The sequence below is a fragment of the Paroedura picta genome, chromosome 1 (assembly GCF_049243985.1).
Source record: "Paroedura picta isolate Pp20150507F chromosome 1, Ppicta_v3.0, whole genome shotgun sequence".
In the NCBI taxonomy this organism is placed as follows: Eukaryota; Metazoa; Chordata; class Lepidosauria; order Squamata; family Gekkonidae; genus Paroedura; species Paroedura picta.
Window position 1 is genome coordinate 29,958,183 of NC_135369.1, and position 22,175 is coordinate 29,980,357.

Genomic DNA, 22,175 nt, shown 5'->3' on the forward strand with positions numbered 1-22,175 from the left:
GCATTGGGAACTCCTTAAAGTCCCTCATGGAGTAGTGATTAAGAGCATCTGATTGGGCAGTTCAGATCCCCACTCTGCATGAAAGCTTTCTTGGTCACCTTGGCCCACTCTGTACTCTCAGCCTAACCTACTTCAAAGGGTTGATGTGAGGATAAAGTGGAGGAGAGGAGAGCAACATGAGCCGCTTTAGGCTCCCATTGTGGGGAAAGGCTGTATATAAATCATGAAAATTGAATTCAAATAAAGCACTGACAGACAGGGAATGGCGACAAATGAAGGTCCGGTGTGGGAATGAATGGGAGTATAAGAACATAAAAAATTAAAATAAAAGTGGGTTGGAGACTGAAAGACAATAAAGATAAAAATGAGGAGTTTGAGTTAGTTATGGAAAGAGACTAGGGCACAGGTAGTCCATAGATGTTTATATAGTTGACATATATAGTTTATATAGTTGACAGTTTTGCTTTGTATTGCTAGCATGGCTCTTTTCCTACTTCCCTCCATCAGGTAAAATCATCTCCATCGACACCAGTTCCCTGAGAGCAGCAGGCCGGACCGGCTGGGAAGATTTAGTGAGGAAATGCATCTACGCTTTCTTCCAGCCTCAGGGAAGAGAGCCATCTTATGCCAAGCAGTTATTTCAGGAAGGTAAAAAAAAAAAAGGGCTCTTCTCTTTGCATGCCCTTGCAATTGTTGCCGGGATAAGTGCTTTCCGGACTGGCGGGGGGACCGATGAAAAAGACAAAGACTGTTAACAAAGAAGTCCAAAAGAAGTGGCTGAAATGGCTGTGTAATGTCTGTGGCCCCTTCAGCTGGTCCAACTTGTGGAAGACTGTTACCCCCAAGGAGAGGTAGGTGAATTTCTTCCAGACCAAGCTGGATTCTGGAGATTTTTGGTGGAAGGATCACTTGGGCATGGGGTCACTGTAGGAGGGCAGGTAGTTGTGAGTACCTGCATTGAGCAGGGGGTTGGACTAGATCATCATGGATGGCCATCCAACTCTGTGATTCTATGATTCTATGCCCAGGGAAATACTGATCACCACTATGGGGTTGGGAGGCAAATTTCCTCCAGACCGATCATGGATTGTGTTGTTGTTTTTTTGAGGAGGGCATCATCTGGGCATGGGATTGAGGTCACTGTGGGTGGGCATGTAGTTTTGAATTTCCTGCATTCTGCAGGGGGCTGGACTAGATGACCCTGGGGGGTCCCTTCCAACTCTATGAGCATTTCCGTACCCTTTAAATATAGTGTAACCCGTTCCTTATGAAGTCATTATATTCTGGCCCCTTCACATGATGTTGCCAACATGCAGTGTCTGGGCAGTAACCGGCCGGCTACATCCTCCATTTTAAAGCACTAGTTGCTGAATCCCAAAAAGTGGATTCACCAACATATTTAGCGCTACCTAATGGAGAGCAGCCAGCAGCCTACCAGCCAAAGACAGGTATGGAGGCTCAAATGCGTAAAAGGCGCCTGCCTCATCCCACACTTGCTCCCGCCCCCTCTTCTGGGGACAGGAACGTCATTTAGAAAATGCCTGACATCTTAAAATGCCCTGCCACCCGCAGTAAGGGAACTCCACAGATTGTGTGCATGTGTGTGTATGCAGGTGAGGGGAAACACCGGCAGTGAGCCTTCACTGGGTAGTCTGTGTGCGTATGCGTGCATGTGTGCGCCCGTGCACGTGTTTGCGTGCAAGCGGGGAGGCAGCGGTGTTCAATCGTGCAGGGAAAGGCAAACATTTCCCCCCAAAGCTGTAGCACAAAGCATGTCTCTCTAAGCTTCTCCCCCAATCAGAACAAGATTTATTTTTAAAAGAAGCAAGCATTTTGATTCCATATGTGGTGGCAATAAAGATGCACTATGCATTTATCATTAGATGCATAGGCTTTTCAACAGAGAACTACTGATTTAAAAAAAAAATTAGCAGGCATCGCAGGGGCCCTTCAAAGCATCGAGAAAAGGGGATTGGCTGCCTGGCTTGACTGGCAGGCAGAAGAGAGTTGCGTATAAATCGCGTTGCTCTCTTCTGACATTTCCAACAGCACTTGCGGAGGGGAAGAACCGTGAAATGGCGGCAGAGAAAAGCGAGACAGGAGGAAAAGTGAGGAGGGGCCAGGAGGCTCAATTATATGTAGCATTACGCCACGGCTGGCGTAACGCTATTTTTAATGATGTGCGGAAATGCTCTATGATTCTATTCTACCTGCTCAGACACAAATCCATTTGATAGGGATTAAGATCAGTGTGTGTAAGGGATGGTAGTGGATCAGGCTGTTTTCCCCTTTGTAAGTGTTGGGTTGATGCAAGGACCCCCTCCCCTCAAAAAAGCCCTTGATTGCAAATTGCTGTTTATTAAAGACTCTGTAGAAATGATTATTAGTGATGGTAATGGAGGGCAAACCATCACAGCATGTGACAGCACCATCTCATCCCTCACCCCTCTTTTTCCTCCCCAGTGATGACACGGGGCACGGCCTTCAGCCCACCTTACCGGTTCACATTAAGTGATGGGACTCTGTTGAATGCCCACACCAAATGCAAACTCTGTTGCCCTCAAAGTCCAGAGATGCAGCCTTTCATCATGGGCATTCACATAATCGAGAGGTGAGTCTTCATGCCCCCTCCCCCCAGATATTTTTTACCCTTTGGGACTCCCTTCACACGTGACTGTTTCCCATTGCAGAGATCTTCTCTTGGTGCTCCTTACTGCTCATGGTGTAGCTCCATATGAGGAAATGTTTAAATATTCAGTCTGAAGAACTTGGGTGATCCTTCTGAGTCTAGTTGGGTTGAGTCAGCCTCTTTAGAGAACCTGACCATGGGCAAATAGCCCCACAAGTATAATGACAAGTAGGAACTGAAAGGCCTTAATTCTGGATGGAATCATGTGGACATCTTCAAAGAGTAGCGGAGAGAGCTTTTTAAATGACTTTGGTCTTTTCAGTAGCTTCCCTCTCCTCCCAACCCTTAAAGAATCCTTTCTCAACCCACTTCTTCAGCCATGGAATATTTTCCCACAGGAAAATTGGGCCCCAGGAGAGGACACAAGAGAGCCTGGTAGCTGCTTCTTCCTCCGTTATTATTTGGGAGTGTGTGGTGCAAGTGGGAGACAGACAGTAGTTCTTTGATGAGGTGGGGAGATTTAAATGCAGTTTGGGGGAAGCAATTGTTCATTGTGTCTGTGCCTGCAATGCTTTAGCTTCCAGTAACCAGGTTTTGCAGAAGCTTGGTCAAACTGATAGTTAAATGTGGGACAAATATATGTTAATACAATGGCTATTGTAGGTTTTAATGGAGGCTTTCCAGGTAAGGTAGTCAACCTACAGTTTAGGGCCTGGAGATATCCCTGAATTAGCAGGGTTGCATGAAACCCTGTGGCTTCTTGACAGCCCTGGGAGGGTTTCCCAAATGGGTGGGAGTTAATTAATTTTTAATATATTTTAAAGTTGTTAAGCGTTTTATCAGGCGATATGACCCTATATGATCATGTCAACCCCCCTCCATGCCAAAGATGGGCCTGGAGGGGGTGTGAAGGGGAGGGGGCCCAGGCAGGCATGTACACAGCTATGCTTCCCAACCATATTCCATACAATTGAACCATTTCTGGGGTTTCTTGAAGCCTGAAGAATGTTTCAGGGGTTTCTCAATGGTAAAAAAAAACTTGAGAAAGGCTGCATTATAACCTACTGAGGGTCCTCCCTGAACCCCACCTTCCTCAGATTCCACCCCCAAATCTCCAGGAATTTTCCCAATCAAGAGTTGGCAACCCTAATAAAGAAGACCATGGGACCTTGAAATTCTGGGAACTTGGATAATGTATTCATAGTTCCCTTACTTATGTCTTTGAAAGCATTATCTAAATCCGGCTTTTTCAAAGTCTTGGAAATGAACAGCTTCAGGGTCTCTGCTCTCTGCCTTTCAGGCCCATTGCAGCTAGTTTACTAGGCTGGTTATAGGGATTGTGCAATTTACATGTCCAGCTGTACAAATTAGTCACTATCTTAGAAAAACAAGAGGAGAAAACATGTCCAGTTCCGAGCATGCCAAAGGTGAGTGATGCCACAGAGAAGGAAGATGTAAAATGAGAGTCTCATTACTACCTTAAAGTGAGGTTTTAGCTGTTCTACAGCCAGACATACCTGTATTTGATGAAATTTTGGGCTTAATGGAGAAGTTCAGAAGGGTAATTAGAATGACTCTTTGAGGACTTCTCTGTGTTTAGCATTTAAGACTCCTTGTAGTGAAGTGGCTCTGGGATGATTCTTGCAGAGGCCTGCATGTTATGGTGGAATTAGCCATCAGTGCAAATTTTCCTGGAACAAGTCAGGATTCAGCAGCTCTCTCGGGTCCTGCTTTGTAACCTTTCCCACAATATCATGTGGATTACCAGTTCCTTCATAACGTTTGTAACAAGCATGCCTCCGCCCATAGGAAAGAGCTAGTTATAAGAGCACCAACCCTTTGCGCAGGCAAAGATCTGATCTACCCTTTAGTTGCCCTATCAGTCACCTCTTTTTGTTTCCTTCTTCACCCAGAGAACACAGTGCACTGTCACCTCAAGATAACTCTAACTCTGGAGTGCCGCTTTCCCGCGTCAGTCCCTTGCTGAACCCCAACATCTCTCAAGGACAAGGCATGGCCCTGCCCTCCACTCTCCCTCCCACCAATGGTAGCATGTTAACAACCAGCATGAACCACCCGCCCGGGTCCGGCCTGCATGGCAACAGCAACGTCGCCACCAGCCAGCCCAGTTTTGGATGTTCACCTGGGAGCCAGATGGGAGCTAACGTTGCCTTAAGCCAGGGACAGGCCGGTCCCCAGAACAGTAACCACCCACTGAACCTCAACAGCTCCCCCATGAACAGCCCAGGGGTCACCCCGACACAGTTCATGTCTCCCAGGCATCGGGTAAGCCCCGGACTGGTCCACAGGCCCAGAGTGCCAAGCAACCCTTTCTCCCCCACAATGCCTACCACGCACTCCCCGGTGGGCATGGTGGGCAACTATAGTGCCAGCAGTATGGTCAGCAGCAGGCCTTTCCCGGGGACCCCATTAAACTCCATGCAGGGGATGACCGAAGGGCCCAGTCCCCCCATGGGCTACTCCACGCCCCCTCCTGTCCTGCGGCAGCTGAGCAACCAGAACTCGCCCAGCCGGATGGGAATGCAGCCCATAAAGACTGAGCCAAAAGACAGCAAGGAGATCAACTCCATTCTGTGCGACATGATTCATTCTGACAGCGGTCCGAATGAGAGCAAGCCCTTGGAATCAGGATTGCTGCACAGCAACGAGAGACACTCGGAGGGCGACAGCAAGTGCTCTCAGGCCCCCAGCCACAAGCTAGTTCAGCTCCTGGCTACCACGGCGCAGGAGCAGTTACGGCATGTGGACACAGACACCAGCTGCAAAGAACCCTTGTCTTGCACGGGGGCCTCCGGGAACCCTGCGGGCAGCACGTGTCCTTCCTCTCACAGCTCCCTCACAGAGCGGCATAAGATTTTGCACCGACTCCTCCAGGAGGGCAGCCCTTCTGACATCTCTACCCTCTCCATGGAGCACGACAAGAAGGACAATGTGCCTGGCGGAACCACCGCTGCCGTCCCACCACAGACTCAGGCCCCAGAGACCCCCGATATGCGACTGGAGTCAGATGCTGTGAAGAAGAAGGATCTGAAGGACCATCGGCTCCTTCGCTACCTGCTTGACAAAGACGAGAAAGAGCTGGCAGCCAATCCTTCCCTGAGCCTGGACGATGTGAAGGTGAAAGAGCAAACAGACCAAATGGATCCCTGCAGCGCCGCTCCGGCCCCATTGACTAAGCCCCCTACGCAGGAGGAGGTGAAGCTGCAGCAGCAAGGCCAGGTAAGTGTTCCTGTTGAGAAAAGCATTGTTTTGGACTTGGGTTGTTGGTTCACGATGCCCCCGGATCGGGCAGTAGGACTTAACTTTGATCAGCATGCTCAAAAGATGGATGGATGGATGGATGGATGACACTCCTGGGCCTGTTCACACATTACTATTTGCATGCACAAGAACTAATATTTCCATTCAAGTGAGCTTTAGTATCAAGTTAGCCCGAGGCTCAGGGACGGACAGGGTTATCTGAAAAAGAAAAGCAAGAATGGTTATTTTTCCAGAAGTAGGTAGTTTCCCAGTGGGGGCAGGGGGGGGGGCAGAAGCACTGAAAAATGACACTGAAAATGTTGGTTCTTGGCCAAATGCCTGAGAAGAATATGAGCCCTTGACCTCATCCAGTTGAGCTTTCTTATCTTTATTTTGATGGGCTTAAATAGACCGTAGTGAGCTGGATGGTGAATCCTGAAATGGGGGTTCAGGGGAAGGGGAGAGAACTTACCTGGTTCTAACAGATAAAGTTATCTTCAGGAGCTCCTGGACTCCTTGTATATCCTGAACTTGGAAGTTGATTCTAACACAGGTGGGCATTTTTAGTCTCCTTTCCACTTGTTTGCTGGGGATTGGTGATTTTAAGGCAGCCTGATCTCTTGAAATAGAGTTGTTAAATGGCAGTAGATCCTTGCATGAGAGATTTTGGTATATAAATATTCATTATCAGTGACGGTGAATAGAAGAGTGCCTCCACTTCAAAAGAAAGTCAGGGGAGATGGCACTGTTAATCCTTTTTATCAAATAGACCAGAGAGAACTTGACATTCAAGAACAAGCCAGATAGCCCACTTATAGATCTGGGTCAAAATGGGCTGCTGAGTTCAGGGAATGCTGTGTGTAAAGAACTGAAACATACACTTGCCCCTTTTACTCAGTGTTATGGCAGTCACCTCTTGGTGATCGCAACAGCATTAGGGCTTTAGCTCTCTTTGTATCTTGTTGCGCAGTTACTTGATTTCTGATTGCATCCATCAGCTGTTCTGGTGATTCTCCCACTCCACCCTGTTGCCTAGCCACCTTGTCTTTGGGCTGCAAGAGACACAAAGCAAATAATTCCTGTTTGGAGGACATAGCTGTTGAGCCAAGTACTGATCCAGTGGGCAGTTTGTAAGTCACATTTCCCTTGCTGCAAGTTGGGTTGCAGCACTAAACTAGGAAGCAAAGAGATGTCTCTGGAAAGGACCTTGGGGACGACCCATCTCTCATGTACACAGCAGGAAAGGCAGTCAAGTGTACTGCACGGACTTCCTGGTCACTTAAAGCCATGTGGGCCAGAAGGGGCTGGGAGATCTGCATGTGGCTTCTGAGAAGCACATTCAATTCCTGACCTTATTTTGGAGAGAAGAGCTCACAAGGAGCTGTGCTTTGACTTAGCTGGTCATGTGTTTTGAAAAACCAATTTGGTGAATCCTAGAACACACAGAGTGGCTGGGGTCTTTTAGTGAACTTTGTATTGGGCTGTCAAGGTGTTGTCAGCCATTCAGTCGATTCCAACTCTTGGCGATCCCAAGTCACAGCTGCCACCACCATCCCCGATTCCGCACGGTCTTCCTCAGCCGTGCAGTGTTGTGGCTGGTGGCCATTTTGATCATGTCTGACCATCGTGTTCTTTGTCGGCCGAGTTTCCTTTTTGCGCTGACCAATCCTAGCACAATTGCTTTCTCCATTGAGTTGGATCGCATGATATGGCCATGGTAGGGGATCCAGAGGTTCATGATTTTGCCTACCAATGTTATATCAGATTTTATGCGCTGTAATATTTCCTAACCATTACTTACATCAAGCTAATTTGGGAAATGTAAAGAGAAATTTCTGCAAGGACAGGGTTAGGGGAAATGGCTTCCATGTAAGTAGGGAAATCTGAAGCTTCCCACCCACACAGCACTCATCCAAATGTTTACTGTAGTCCTTCCCAAAACTTCATAGCTAGACAGGTTTGAGAAACATTGGAGAAAAAGCCAGCGAAACCTGAGGAAGTGCACAAATGTACCACGAAGCATGGATCTGGGGCAGATAACCCATGTGGAAGTGGCCTGAGATTTGAGGCAAATTGCACAATAGAAGATGATGCAGTAAGAACAATGTAATACATAGAAACAACAATGCAGTAAAACTGGGTCATAGAATTAGGGAATACTGCACTCAGAACACAATAGAATACAGACAATTAAACAACTAGAAGCCAGCACAGTGAAATATTACATTACATACAATAACCAGTCTATGAAAGCTGGATGATACAACAGTACCATGTTTTTGCTATATTTCCCTCTGATTGCCTTATTGTTGTCACATTCCTATCTGAAATATATTTCTCGGCCTTTTCTCTTTGTTGAGAGCGTTTCTAAATCGGGGATCTTGTGTCAGCGAAGAGACGGAGGGAGAAGGAGAAGGGATGAAGTAATCCAAGCAGACAGGGCTGTCTTTTGCCGTTTTCCCTGCCATACTTGAATAAATATGGAGAGAAGTATGAAAGCTCAATCTTTGGGGAGAGATCACCTTGAATATGAGCAAATGAGATGTAGCAGTCCTAAATCAATGCCACTTAAAGGGCACTTCTTTTGCTGGCATTGAGTGGACCTGTCCTTCCCATCAGCATCAAGGCACAAGTCCTTCTTTTGCTCAAGAATAACAGGAGGACTTGACGTTCTCAGAAGGCAAGCAGGGGACAGGCCATGCACTTCTGATCCCTAGCAGTATTCGGGTGGGACGGGTTCAGGTGCACAAGCAATTCAGACATTTGCTTGGGGTGGCAGAATTTTGGGGGTGAGCAGCTGAAGCACCAAGCAATCCAAGAGGTGTGCCCCCAGAATCCCAGAGCAGCAGGGAAAACAGGCACAGAGGACAGCAATTGTGAAGGGATACCCAATTAATGGAAGGTGTGGCAGACTCCTGCCATTACCACTGCCCCCCCTCCGTGTGTTCATTCAAGTAACAAAACAGTTTTGTCTGTATTTCAGAAGTAGCTTGCAGCTTTATAAAGACTTAAAACATTTATTCCATTATAAGCTTTCGTGGATTATTAATTTTACGAGGGACAAAGCCCGTTGCATTCAGGAATACAATGGGCGCTAGATCGGGGGGGGGGGTGGAAGAACTCTGTGGATGGCCTACCCCCCCCCCCCCCCCCGGATCTGGAAAGGCTGCAGGCTGGAGGCTCCCAGGAAAGGAACTCACCGGCAGGGGCAGCTCTCATGCAGCAGGGATCTGCAGCCTCTGAGCCTCGGAGGGAAGTGGAAGGAGGGGGGGTCAGGGATGGGGGATGAAAGGTGATTGGCTGGCCACTGGACAGATAAGCAAGCTGGTTGGAGGAAGAGGCACTCAGGGATGGAACAGCCTCCCTGAGTGGGTGTTAAGCGCTGAGTGGCACTTAAACCATGAGACCAGTTCCTTCTCCTAGGCCTTGCCAGAAATATTAAGTAGAATAGATTGATGATGATTGATGGAGTGGGGTTGGGGCCCTTGGAAATTTAGATTTTCTTTTTAAGGCTGCATTAATTCATTTTGACTTCAAAATACCGGTCGCTGGGTTTCTACAGATCCCCACCTCATTACTTTCCCTTACTTTTGTTCCCATTGACTGCCCCATAATCATTATACTGATCCATAGGTGGGGTATCTCATGTGCACATCATAGTCGTAACTAAAAATGAGGTGCCAATGTGAAATGGAATCCAAACAATCCTGTTTTAGAGAGAGAAGCCAGATTGAGTGAAAGCAGTTCAGAGCAGAGAAACAGCAGAAGTACATGAGTGAAACTGCATTTTCATGCCAAGTTGTTTCACTTTTCTCGCTGTAGGGGTTCCAAACACATGTGTACTTTTGAAAATGTGCCTTTGTATTGCTGTGGGATACTGTGGGAGGAAAGTGGCCAGGTGGGAAACTGTTGGGAATAGAATTGCAGCAAGTAATGAAAAGAACCTCTTCCACATTGTCTGCAGCTCCTCTGCTCGAAATGGCCCCTCTAGATGCATCTTTCGTTCTCCCTTTTAAAATATATTTTTTAATCTATAAAAGGGCCATAGGGGTTATGTGTATTTGCGTGTACTCTTTCGCTAGGCTCTGAAGGCCATAGTGGAATTGTCATGGTACAGAAGGAGCAACTGATTTCCCTGGTTTTTGTTGCCCATCATTAACAGAACGCACACATTTGTTTTCGCGGATGCCAAACTCCAGCTGGTGGACATGGCTATGCTAGCTCTTCAAGAGTCTGATTCTGAAATTGTTCCCCTTGTGTGCCTGTAAGACTGAGTCAGCCTTTGAAACATCTTGCTATGTGGGTGTGAGAGCTGAAATCTCTTGTTTCCAAACAGGGACTGTGTCTGCTCAAAGTAAGCTCATCTCTCCTGGCAAATGTTTTCACTCCCAGGACGTTTCTGGATGTTCACTTTCTCAAGTCCCGGAAGTGCTATCGCTTTCAAGATCGTACTGTAATGAGTAGTTCTTCTGTACTTTTCTTTCTGTTACATTATTATAAAGGGCTTATCTGATCCCCTCCCCGCCCTGATTCTTCCAAGCACTCTGTGTGCTTTCATCAGCCTTTTGCAACTGCTGAAGTAGTGCTCTGTACTCCGGTGTAGCTGTGGTCATTGTGAATGTACTTGCGGGTCCCAGTTCCTTCTTGGCATCTGCTTCTCCCTTCCAGTGCCCTGTGTGACACCTCAGCACTGCTAGAGAAGCCATAGTTGTTAAGCAGACTACATATGATGCCTGGGCTGCCTTGCAACTTCTGCCCTTGCACCACAAAACTTCCAAGATAGTTTCTAATCAAGCCCTGCTTCCAATAAACAGTTACCTGTGGAGGAGAACAAAAGGTGAAAGTTGAACATTCTATAGGAATTTAGCATTCCTAAGCAATGGGTCTTGGATCAGATCATAATGAGGAGCTGCAGCATGTAATGGTAGCTCTGTTCGGAAGGAACAACCCACCGGTATGTTGAGGCTGAAGACAAGCAATCGTTTTCCCCTCTGAGTATCAAGAAAAATACAAGCACTGTCATTGCCTACAATATGTGCATTTGTCCTACTCTCCGGACATAATGGCATGTTTTTATAATGAATACATACGCGACACCAAAAATGGCAGCTCCACATTAAGGCCTCTTCTTTCCATGATAGGATATTGTACAGCTTGCTTTGGATGAGTGGGTATAGTGAACAGATCAACCAGGGGGGAAATGGAGACCATTTAACTGTTGCAGGCTTGTTTGCCAAACTGACCTGCTTCAGGTTGAGCTGTTGGTAAGCTCAATGTTTTCCCCGATGATAAGGCATGAGCGTGGGGAAAAGCACCAGTGTATGTGACTGGGACATGAGTCAGTGGCGCTCTTTGTTGTTTTTTTTTTTTGTTTGTTTGTTTTTCTGAGATAGCCCCAATTTTATACTTAACATACATTTCTCCCTTCACCCCTAACAAAGAGGTTTTGCAGTTTTTTCAGCACTCCTGGAATTTGGTACCATGTTTAGTTTTCTTCTTGGTCAGTCATATTGTGTGGGAGGGTTGGTGCATCCCCCCCCCCCCCCGTTTTAATGGAGAGTTGTTATTGGGAGTAATCCCCTTGAGGCTGTATATTTGTTGTCCACTGTAAATACTTCGTAGAATGGGTAGCTGCACCGGATTTCAAGAGGATGTTTTGGGAAGGACTTCTCCATGTCTTGTCAGTAGCAACACTGCAGACACAGTCCGGAGGTGGTTGTGGCATCAGACCAAGATTAAGGTGTTAGCACTGGTCCCTGAATCTCCTGCTGGCTGTGGCTCAAAGACTGACCAATGTCCTTGCTTTCTTCCTTTAGTTTGCATCCGACCTTGAGCAGATCCTGCCCACATTGGAGAAAGCGGTGCAGTTGCCCCCCAGTCTGTGTGGCCCAGAGACAACTGAAAGTGGTGGCCTTGCTGGCAAGCCAGAGATCATGCCCTCCTCCATCCAGCCCAGTACCGCAGCAAGAACACCCACTGGAATGAACAGTATGTACCAACACCTTTTAAAAAATATTCCTGGGAACTGCTTCCTTTCTACAGTCACAAGGCATTTACTCATCAATCTGTAGCTGATAGAGCCTAGTTCGCTTTTGGTTGAGAATCAGATGATGGTGGGAGCTTTCCTGTGAATCCTGCACCCATCCAACTCCTTTTATAAAATTGGACTTGGCTGAAATTCTAGGTGTACCTTGTCAGCTGTATAGCATGTCGGTTTAAGGCCACCAGTGTGGCACCCACTGCTATGTTTCCTGGTGCTCCCTTGCCCCCTGCTTCCTGACCCTTTCTGCACTGCTTAGCTGTCCTTTTCAAAATAAAACAGGAGTCCAGTGTGATCTTAAAGGCTCAAAAAATTTCTCTTGGCATAATCTGGTGCTACTGGATTCCTGGTTTTGTTTTTCTGTTTTTCTGTTAATACAGGCTAATACAGACTACCCATCTGGAATTGGTCTTTTTGGATCCCTTTCTCCTCTTTGGCTTCATTTCATTCACACTTCTTCCTTTACTGATGTTTCCTTCGCCACCTTTTCGCTCTTCCTTCCTTCACCTTTCTCTGCCCCTCTTAGTCTCTTAAATTGCTCTCTCTTTAACCCTACTCCAAACTACTTCTCCAGCCAGCCTTGAGGTGTGTACTAAAGGGTGAAGGGAGGACGAAGGGGTATTGGTGGCAGCGGGAGGAAGAGTTCCTACAGCCCCCTTCCATGAAGTCCGGACTCCAGCCACCTCTTCGAGAGTCATAAGTGCCTGGGCTTGCAGCTTGGCTCCCATCTGTCTTCCTTACAGACAAGTGTTTTCCATGGCAGGACTTTATCCCAGTGACAGCCCCCCTACACACTTCTCCACTCTGAGGTGAAATTTTCCCTCCCCCATAAATATTGTTGTTTCCTCAATGACTGACCTGCCCTTGTAGCGTGTCTATTGTCAAAGATGTGTAGGGGAAGGTGTAAGAGCTCTCTTTTCTAAAACCTGTTCAGAATGGCATTGAAACGATGGGAGTCCAACCAAAGCTGCTTCGAGACTCCTTCGGGTAGAGAAAAGCAGCATATAAAAACCAACTCTTCTTCTTCAATCTGAGTGCTCTGCTCCGGTGAAGAATTAACCCTTCACTTCCTGTTACCACAGCAGTTGGGGCCTGTCTTTTAAAGTGCTGTCCGTCACACAGCAAACAGAATGCTGTTGGGGAGGGCCCTGCAGTATTAGAAGTAAAAGTCAGCACAAGAAGAGCATGGAGAAGGATAGCAAGAGGTGAATGGAACATCTATGCTTCCCCTTCCTCAGCCAGAGAATATTTGCCACTCTCCTATCACCTGCCATGTCCTTAGTACCTTCAGACATACACAATGGACTCATGCACACTGGTACACACCCTAAAAATTCACTGTGCACAGGCCTGAGGAGTTCCAATTATTGGCTTTAATTGGATTCTTCTGTCATAGTCCCCCATCCTGCAGAGACTTGATACTTGCATTTAATCAGAACTGTTGCGCTTGTTTTTTTAGTTAATCTAATAACAAAGTTTATGTGTCAGGTGATAGATTTATTTTACTCATCACTTTAAGTTGGAAATGTGTAACAACATCTTAGGGGCTAAGTAGTTTACTGCAGCAGGTGGCGAGAGTGTACCTGTTTCATCAGATACATGAAATGGCCAGTTTGACTTGGGAGAGCAACTGTATATACAAGGCTTTTGTCCCATCCCTGCCCCAGAAGCAAGTCCAGATTATCTTCTCCTTCAGCTCTGTTATGGGCACTTGTGAGATGGAAGGGAGAAGCAGCCCTTCCCCGGGGCATTCCTGTCCCTCTGCTGTCTTGGGCATGAAACCAAACTTCTCTGAAGGCCCTCCACTCCACTCCACACGAGGGCCAATTTACGCAATGAAGTGTGGGAGGTGGTTTGGCTTGAGTCGGGCATGTCGACAAGCAGCGAAAAGATTCCTTTGCCGGGCTACTCATTTGCACCTTGGCCTGCATTGCCTTGCGCTACAGTGCGGCCCATTTTATGGCACTTTTACGGTTGCATGATCAACGTCTTTCTGCCTCTCTGCTGAATTCCCAGCCTGTAATCTCTCAAGCCTATTATTTTCTTGCCAGAGATCGACACTCCTCCTAAAGACTCAGAGTGTGGCAAGGAAATTGGGAGCTGAGCTACAAGCTGGATTTATGGCAAAGCAGCTATGTGAACATTTCACCAGATGTCAAGCCCACTCTGCTCCAGTCTGGCCACAAGCCTAAGCGCCGCTGGACTTGGCAGGGACACATTCCCAGTATAAACTCAGTCAATTAAGTCAGCCTTGGAAATAAATCCAAGGAAGTTACTAGTCCAGTTAGTTAACGGTGGTCTTTGAAAGAGAAAGAAGACCCAACTTCCTTACCCAGAGTCAAACCTTGCATACCATAGATGGCTGGGAAGTCCCTCTTTGCAAATATGATTTGCGTATCATTTGTTTGTAGCACAGAGCTTTTTGACTGGACTCGGTTTTGTATAAACCCTCCCCTTTCTGCTGTCAACATTGTTTCTGCATCTCTAGACCAATAAATGGAGTCAGTAATAGGAAGGAAGTATTTGCTGGATTTTGTAATTGTTAGAAAGTACCTAAAACAAAGGATTGAGAGCTTTTGACGTCCCCACTGGTAGCTGTGAACGGGAAGGCAGACCTTAAATCAGGAGAGGACGTTTCGGAATCCTGGTGAGGTTTATGAATGACAGCTATACAGACACAAGAAGCGTTAAAGTGACAGGCTTTGCCTTCTGACAGTAGAGGAGCCATCAGACAGCATGAAAAGGGATCTGTCAATTCCCTAATTGGACCAATTGACCACTTGTCCCATCACCTTTCTACCTAGTCCCCCGAGAAGACATGAGACTGCTGCTTTTCACTCAAGGCTATTATTTGCATTGCGAAGACTTTTATTCCCAATCCTGAAATGCCCAGGGAACCTTCACGGAACCTGGCGTTAAGGCTATTCAGGAGTCAGTGAAATGTTATGACAGGACTTAATTGCCTTGGGGGAGACCAGGGTGCATTCATCATAATGCAGACGATTTTTTACAATAGGCAGTCAGTGCTGTATGTACTGATTGCAGAAAACAAGAATTATAAGGTAGCTAGGGGGATCACTTTCTCCCCCTCCTTCCAGTTCAATAAGGCTTTGAGATATCATGAAAATGTCCTCCCTGGCCAATAGCCTTGTGAAACACGGAAGCTTACACAGACCACAGGCCTTGGAACAGAGGTCTCTGCTGAGTACCGCTGTGAGTTGCCAGTAGGCTTCTGGTTGCTGCAGAGAGTAGCTCATGCACCCCCTAAAGGTCTCCGGAAAAGACTGCCAACATTTTTGCCCTAGGCTTTTTATTTTAAAGGAAAGCTTTTACTTCACAGGATTTTTCTCTGCGTTGCTTCGCTGAAGGCTTCCTTGATTGTGGTCTTGATCGTCTGTGCTCTTTTTCTAGGACAGGACAGAACTTGGTAACATGCCAGGATGGGAGGGAGTATCTCGGGATATCTTTGGAGGAAGGGGCTATGGCTCAGTGGGAGAGCATCTGCAGTCCATGCAGAAGGAGACTCCAGGTTCAGTCCATGGCATCTCCAGTGGGGGGAAAAAAGGATTAGGAAGCTGGTGATACGAAAGCCTGAGGTTCTGGCAAACTGCTAACAGTCTGTGTGGGCAATGCCAACTTTGACAGGCCCAGAGTCTGACTCATTATAAGGCAGCTGCATGTGTCCATTTCTCAGAAGTAGCTCTCACTGAAGAAAAGGTGAGGGACCTCTGCTGTTAGACACAGGCTAATTTTAAAGATAGGCGCTTAACCACATTCGGCCCCAAGAAGACTGAAACAAAGCTCCTAATTGGAGCTCAGCACAGGGCGAATCTCTGCCGCTGGTTCTGACTGAGCCGAGGGAGAGACTTCATCATAGGGGCATTCGCATTCATGCAGCACTAGACGCCTTTGCAGGGGGCCATCTAGTTGCAGCCACCTTAGTATGGTCCCATGCAGAGGAGATTTGCCATTGCCTGCCTCTGTGCGGCAATCCTATACTTCCGTGGTGGTCTCCCAGCCATGGACTCACCAAGGGTGGCCCTGCTTAGCTTCCAAGACTGGACTAGCCTGTGCCATACAGGTCAGAGCAACATGACAGATTTAGGTGTATTATATGCCACTTTTAAAAGAGTATCCGTCACTAGCGATATAAACAAAATTAAGTTGAATTAGTATTTCTGTCCCAGATTGTTTTCAGCTTGGTACTGTAAAGTCAATCTCTGTATTTTGGGATCTCACTCTCTCCTGTAACTAGAAGTGGCGGAGGAGCCAGCGGTCCCTCACTGTGTTAAGAAAACTTAATTTATTTAATTTGGATGACAGATTTCAGCAAGGACTGCCCCCTGGTGGATTATATGAGAAGTTCCGGCCATGGAAATGTCTAGCAACTAAACAACCTGAGGTTTCTCTTGGGTGCACTGAAACTGTGTTAATTTGAGGCAATTGTGGCTATTCAGTTCCTGCCTTTTCCCCTTTATTAAAGGAAAGGTTGAGGGGGGGGGGGAGACTAGGAACCTGGAGAACACTAAGCTGGCTTGCAGGGACATGTTACGTTTTAATTGCAAACTTGTGCATTTTAGCCAAATCTTTCTTGACCTTCCTCAACATCATTGCTAATTGCCCTGCCAAATGCCAAGGAACCTACCATGATCCTTTTGCTATTCTCTGAGCTGTATTTGTTATATTCACCATATTTCTAGGTGTTAACGGTGGGCAGGGAATGCAATCCGGCCGGTCCTCGTTTGACTTCTGCGACTCCATGGAGCCAGTTCAGCTCAGGACAGCGCCTTTCCCGGCAACAAACGGCAGCAGTCCCCATCCTGGGTTACCATCCGAGCAGACCAGGGGGACAGTACCTGGACCAAACCCCTTCCAGCCTGACACAGGTACGTAGGGTCAACAGGTGCACCTTTCCCCAATGATGCTTATTGTGGAGCTAACAAAGCAAGGCAAGTTGCAAGGACATGGAAACATGAGAGTTCATTAACAAATAACACCCTGCAGATTAAAACTGCAACCAAATCTGCAAGAGCAACTTACCTGCCACCAAGTGCACCCTGAAATAGAGCTGTCTTGCACACCTCTCAGAATGCAGCCAATGAAGCTGGACTTCTGCACCCACTACGGCAGGCCAATCCAGAGGACTAGACATACCAGAAAGAAAGGCTGTGATCCAGCTGTAGCCCTGTGGACATTCCTAAGAGAGGGCACCACAAGGAGAAGGCTGACTGAGGAATATAACTGGCATGCAGGGAGTATACCAGAAGGTTTCTGTAGGACTCTTAATGCACAAAATTATGTATTATCCACTCAACAGCCGTTTGGTGTAGCTTGCCCCTTATCATTAAGAAATGATAACTTTGGCAGGCAAGCTTCACAGCTGAGCAAGCCTTTGAACCTGGGATTCCCATTTCCAAGTTAGATACCCCATCCGCTGTGCTGCGCTAGGGAAGGAGTAGCCCTGTCAGCTCAACATTAGTTCTGATTTGCAAGCAATGCTTGCTGGCCCAACCTCTCACCCTAACAAAAATCAAGAGGAGAGGACAGCTATATTGAGAGGCAGCAAGGAAAGCATCTTCAGTGTAGAAACTAGAAACTTTATCAACTTTCCAGTGGCACAGTAGATTTTCTCTTCCTCAAAAGGTTAGGAGCTTTATCTCAGTGTTGATGCTTCATGCGTGCATTAAATCCACTAATATTTGATTATTCCCACACTTTAATATATTTATATTATTTATTAAGTAAATTTATTACCCGCCACTATCAGTCAAGCCATTTCATGGCAGGTTACATGCAAAGTAAAACCCCACATAGGATACATAAAACCATAATGCCCTATTTAAAAACCACAACCCCCTGGCAGCAAAAACTCTCCTCCTCCCTCCCCAACTGACAATTTCTCCTCCTGTACCTCAAGGGACAACTTATAGATGCCGACTCCACTGCAGATGGTCTAATATAGAGGGGGCCATCCACTCTCCTGCTCCCTGGCCTCAACCAAAGACCTGGCAGAAGAGCACCATCTTACAGGCCCTGCAAAACATAGAAAGTACTTGCAGGGCCCTCAGCTTTTCCGGGAGGTCTTTCCACCAGGCTGGGGCCAGGACAGAGAAAGCCCTGGTTCTGGGTGAGACCAGTTGAACCTCCCGGAAGCCAGGAACAAGTAAGTTAGTACCTGCTCTGGGGGGGGGCATAAGGCAGCAGGCAATCCATCAGATATGGGGGTCCCAGACTACGTAAGGCCTTAAAGGTCAAAATCAAAACCTTGAACCTGATGCAGGCCGCAACTGGCAACTAGTGCAGCTGCCTCAGCCCTGTTTGGATATGAGCCCTCCAAGATGTACCTGCGAGGACTCTAGCAGCTGCATTCTGTACCAGCTGCAATTTCCACCTCAGGGACAAGGGTAAGCCAGCATACAGCAAGTTACAGAAATCAATTCTGGGGGTGGCTGTTGCATGGATCACCATGGCTTGGTGCTCTGGGGACAGGTAGGGCACTAGTAGCCTCACCTGGCATAGCTGGTAAAAAGATATTTACCAGATTTATAAACTGTTTTGTGTAATGTCAGCTCAAAGCAGATTCCAGACCCAAAAGGGGTAATAAATAAATAAATAAAATCTGCACTCTAAATGCCATTAAAGGAGCCAATGTAAAAGCCAGAGGCCCTTCAAAAATGCTGCGACTGGCTCTCCCCCCACCCTTGAATTGCAGAAGGGATGATAAGGCCCTCGTTTTACTTCTCAGGCAGTCCATAGGAAAGTTTTCTTAACTGGCTGCAGCTGTGCAAACCTCTCTCAGAGAGGAAACAGAAAGCAGAACCAGGTAGAAAGATTGTAAGCTCCTCCTGGGCTCATGGGGAGAGGCTATCCTTTAAAGTCCCCTGATTTTGCCAGTGACATGGAGTTTGCTATTCAGGTGATATAGCGAAATGTTCCTTCCACACCCTTCTAACACCACTGCTGAAATGTATAAATACCAGAATGTGGGCTGGTCTTTGCAGCCTGATCACTTGAAACCTTGCAAATCCTTTTGTGCCTGGGTGGCACAAACAACAAAACCCATTGTGTCAAGGTACCATTCAGTTTGGACATAGTTTTTAATTGCCACTTGGGTCTACATGCAGGCATTATGTAATAGTACACTCTTGCTTCTAACAAATTTCACAGAAGAAGAGTTGGTTTTTATATCCTGCTTTTCACTACCAGATGGAGTCTCAAAGCAGCCTCCAATCACCTTTCCTTCCTCTCCCCACAACAGATCCACTGTGAGGTAGGTAGGGCTGAGTGACTGAACAACTGTAAGAGAACTGTGATTGAACCAAGGTCACCCAGCTGTCTGAATATGGAAGAGGGGTGAACCAAACCCAACTCGCCCGATGAGAAGCTGCCCCTCTTAACCACTGCAACAAACTGGCTCTCTACATCTACATCTGGGTTCTTTTGTTCTCTCCCACCCTCATATCACAGAAGAGATGCTGGGACAAAGCCTTGTGTCCAGAGCAAAAAGCAGAATTGTCTGCAGAAGGCTGACAGGGACTGAGGCTAGGAATTGCCTCTAGTTGGCCGTGAAGGAAAGGATTCTGGGAGACACAGAGTCAGTAATTTAGGAAGAGTTCTGCCGGACTGGCCAATGAGCTTTGACCTGCACAATCTTTTCCCAGTAGATCTAATAAGGTGCAAGATGATTGCTTGTGGAAATAAGATAATTCCCCTCTCTGAGCATTGAGCTTGGCTTGTGCAGCCAGGAAGCATTCTCGTTCCACTTTTCCCTGACACAAGTGCTCTCAGTGTGTACTAGGATGAAAGGGCCCTCTAGAACAGCCCTCTGTCTCCAGCTGTGGTCAGCCACATGCCCCCGGGACGCTCTCGAGCAGTTTGGGGCCTCTCGCGTGGTGAGGAAATGAGCTGTGCTAGTGTGTAGGCGCTCTGTCCGCAGGGCCTGTGCCTTGTTGCTCCAAATAGGCACGGTCTCATTATTGGGCAGTCCTCGGAACTCAAGGGGGACACTGTTTGATCCTGCCTGTCAGAATGAAGATCGGGGGGTAAGCAATAAATAGAAACACATCAGGATGTTTTTCATCTGAGATCAGCGTATCTGGGTTGCCTGCGGTCGCTAATTCCACTTCACGTAGTCAGCAGCAGGGTGGAAGAACGGCCACCTTCATCAGACACTGAGGAACACGATTCCATCGTTCCCTTGTGGCACATTCCCGTGCTCGGCTGGAATCGGCAGTGTGGCTGCTCGTGCTTCCTTTATTTTCCTGTTGCCAGGCAACCTGATGGACACATCATTGCTGTTGCACAGTCGGTTCAAAAAGAAACCGGGGGGGCCCCCAGAGGGAGGACCCACCCCAGGCAAATAGGCTCAAACCTAGACCCCGACTTTGATGGCCCAAGAAAGCCTGACCCCATCTCATCACGGAAGCAAAGTAGGGCTGACCCTGGCTAGTGTTTGCAGGGGAGACCTCCTAGGATTTGGATGGAGTTTCTCCAGTGAACTCTAGGGGTCATGACATGGAGACAGGCCACGACAAACCACCTCCGAAAAGCCCTCGGCTGGCTGCCAAACAACCCGTGGATCTCCTGGCTACAATATACACGCCATACGATAAATAAATATTCAAAACTAGGCTTTGGCTCTTGAACATGTCAAGCAATTACTGTTTTGTCTGTGTACATAATCCCTTTCCACTAAGGGACCACTTCCACTCATTGCTCTCTAAGAGGAGGAGGAGGGGTTTCTGGTATCTTTTCCAAGCCCAGCCGTGGCCCTTCCTTGAAGGAGACTGGTGGTGGTGCATTTAAAATGCCATTTAAGGAGATGGACTGCGCTAACCTAACCTGTTGGCACAACCCACCGAGAAATCCTCTTGTGTGAGCCAAGCCCCGTCAAAGTTAACAGCAGGAGGCCTTGTGTAGCTTGCATTCATTCCGGCCAGGCGTGCACAGGAGACCTTCCCAGTGGACTATTAACCGTATCTGATAGAAGAGTGCTTTGCACCCTGTCCCATTCAGGCGAGCAGCAAAATAAAGCAAAAGAAAGAGAATACCCCCCCCCCAGCCTGATCAGGATTAAGTTACAGGAGCACAGAATATTGAGAGCAACAGATAGTCCATTAAAGGAAAACCGAGGAGGAGAGAAATTAGCTTGCTGGATCCCTTAAATTCTACTTGTGCCTTTTCAACTGGTTATGATAGAACAGGAAACACATTGCCTCATTTGACCCTAAAGGAGTCTTTTAGGCATGTCACATTAACATTTCTTGCTAAAAAGTAGACTTCAAAAGGAGGAGGCACCGTTTTGGGGTCCTTCACAAGTCCCACACTACTTAAGTGGCCCAGTCATTGTTGGTATCAAAAAGCAAAATAAAAAGTATCATGGTGGGAAGGCCATGAATGGATCTATGATTTTTAAATAACTGTAGCAATTATGAGCTGAGAGTGCTCCCCACAATTTGGAAGTGGGGAGGCATTCATGGATATAGTGTAACAAATTTGAGTATAGTGATGCTGTTAACCACATCATCATCTACACAGGCTTATCATCAGTCAGAATAGAAGTAGACATGTTTGTTTTTTATATGCTGATTTTCTCTACCAGGAATCTGAAAGTGGCTTACAATCGCCTTCCCTTTCCTCTCCCCACAACAGACACCCTGTGAGGTGGGTGAGGCTGAGAGAGCCCTGATATCACTGCTCGGTCAGAACAGCTTTATCAGTGCTGTGGCCAGCCCAAGGCCGCCCAGCTGGCTGCATATGGAGGAGGAGCGGGGAATCAAACCCGGCTCACCAGATTAGAAGCTGCTGCTCTTAACCACTACACCAAACTGGCTTCTTTGTGAAAACACAACTAGCTAGGCCTATGTTCCCAGTCCATCCATCTCCAGAAATTTAGAGAGAGAAGCTTTTAGGCTCTCAGTTTGGTATGTTTCTCTTGCTCCACTTCAGCAAAGAGAGTGTGTGGCTGCATGGAACACCCTTCAGTGAATGATCACAATGTGTTTTGAGGGTTACCTGTAGGGAACAGGAGCTAAAGTCAGCCTGAACTGCCACAGGAAGGGGGTCTGCAAAATCTTTAAGGGCATCAGTGGAGCAGCATGCATGCTTTTTTTCCTCCTGTCCTGAGCTAAGAATTGCACTACCTGCAGCATAAATAATTCTGGAAAACATGGATTGTGTCATGAGGCCGGCTTGGAGTTCTGCTCAGAGCAGAAATATATGCACTGGTATAAGTGGTAGTGGCAT

The 22,175-nt window shown here is 47.2% G+C and overlaps 1 protein-coding gene across 9 annotated transcripts in view; it reads left to right on the forward strand.

Moving 5' to 3' along the window:
* The window catches only part of NCOA1 (nuclear receptor coactivator 1), a 321,680-nt gene that overhangs the window by 271,553 nt on the left and 27,952 nt on the right, over nucleotides 1-22,175 (forward strand). For all 9 annotated transcript variants that reach the window (XM_077331693.1, XM_077331659.1, XM_077331668.1 and 6 more), the window contains 5 exons: nucleotides 508-648; nucleotides 2,464-2,611; nucleotides 4,543-5,869; nucleotides 11,707-11,878; nucleotides 16,631-16,816. In XM_077331693.1, the coding sequence (XP_077187808.1) occupies nucleotides 508-648; nucleotides 2,464-2,611; nucleotides 4,543-5,869; nucleotides 11,707-11,878; nucleotides 16,631-16,816 (1,974 nt within the window). The remainder of the gene's footprint in view (nucleotides 1-507; nucleotides 649-2,463; nucleotides 2,612-4,542; nucleotides 5,870-11,706; nucleotides 11,879-16,630; nucleotides 16,817-22,175) is intronic.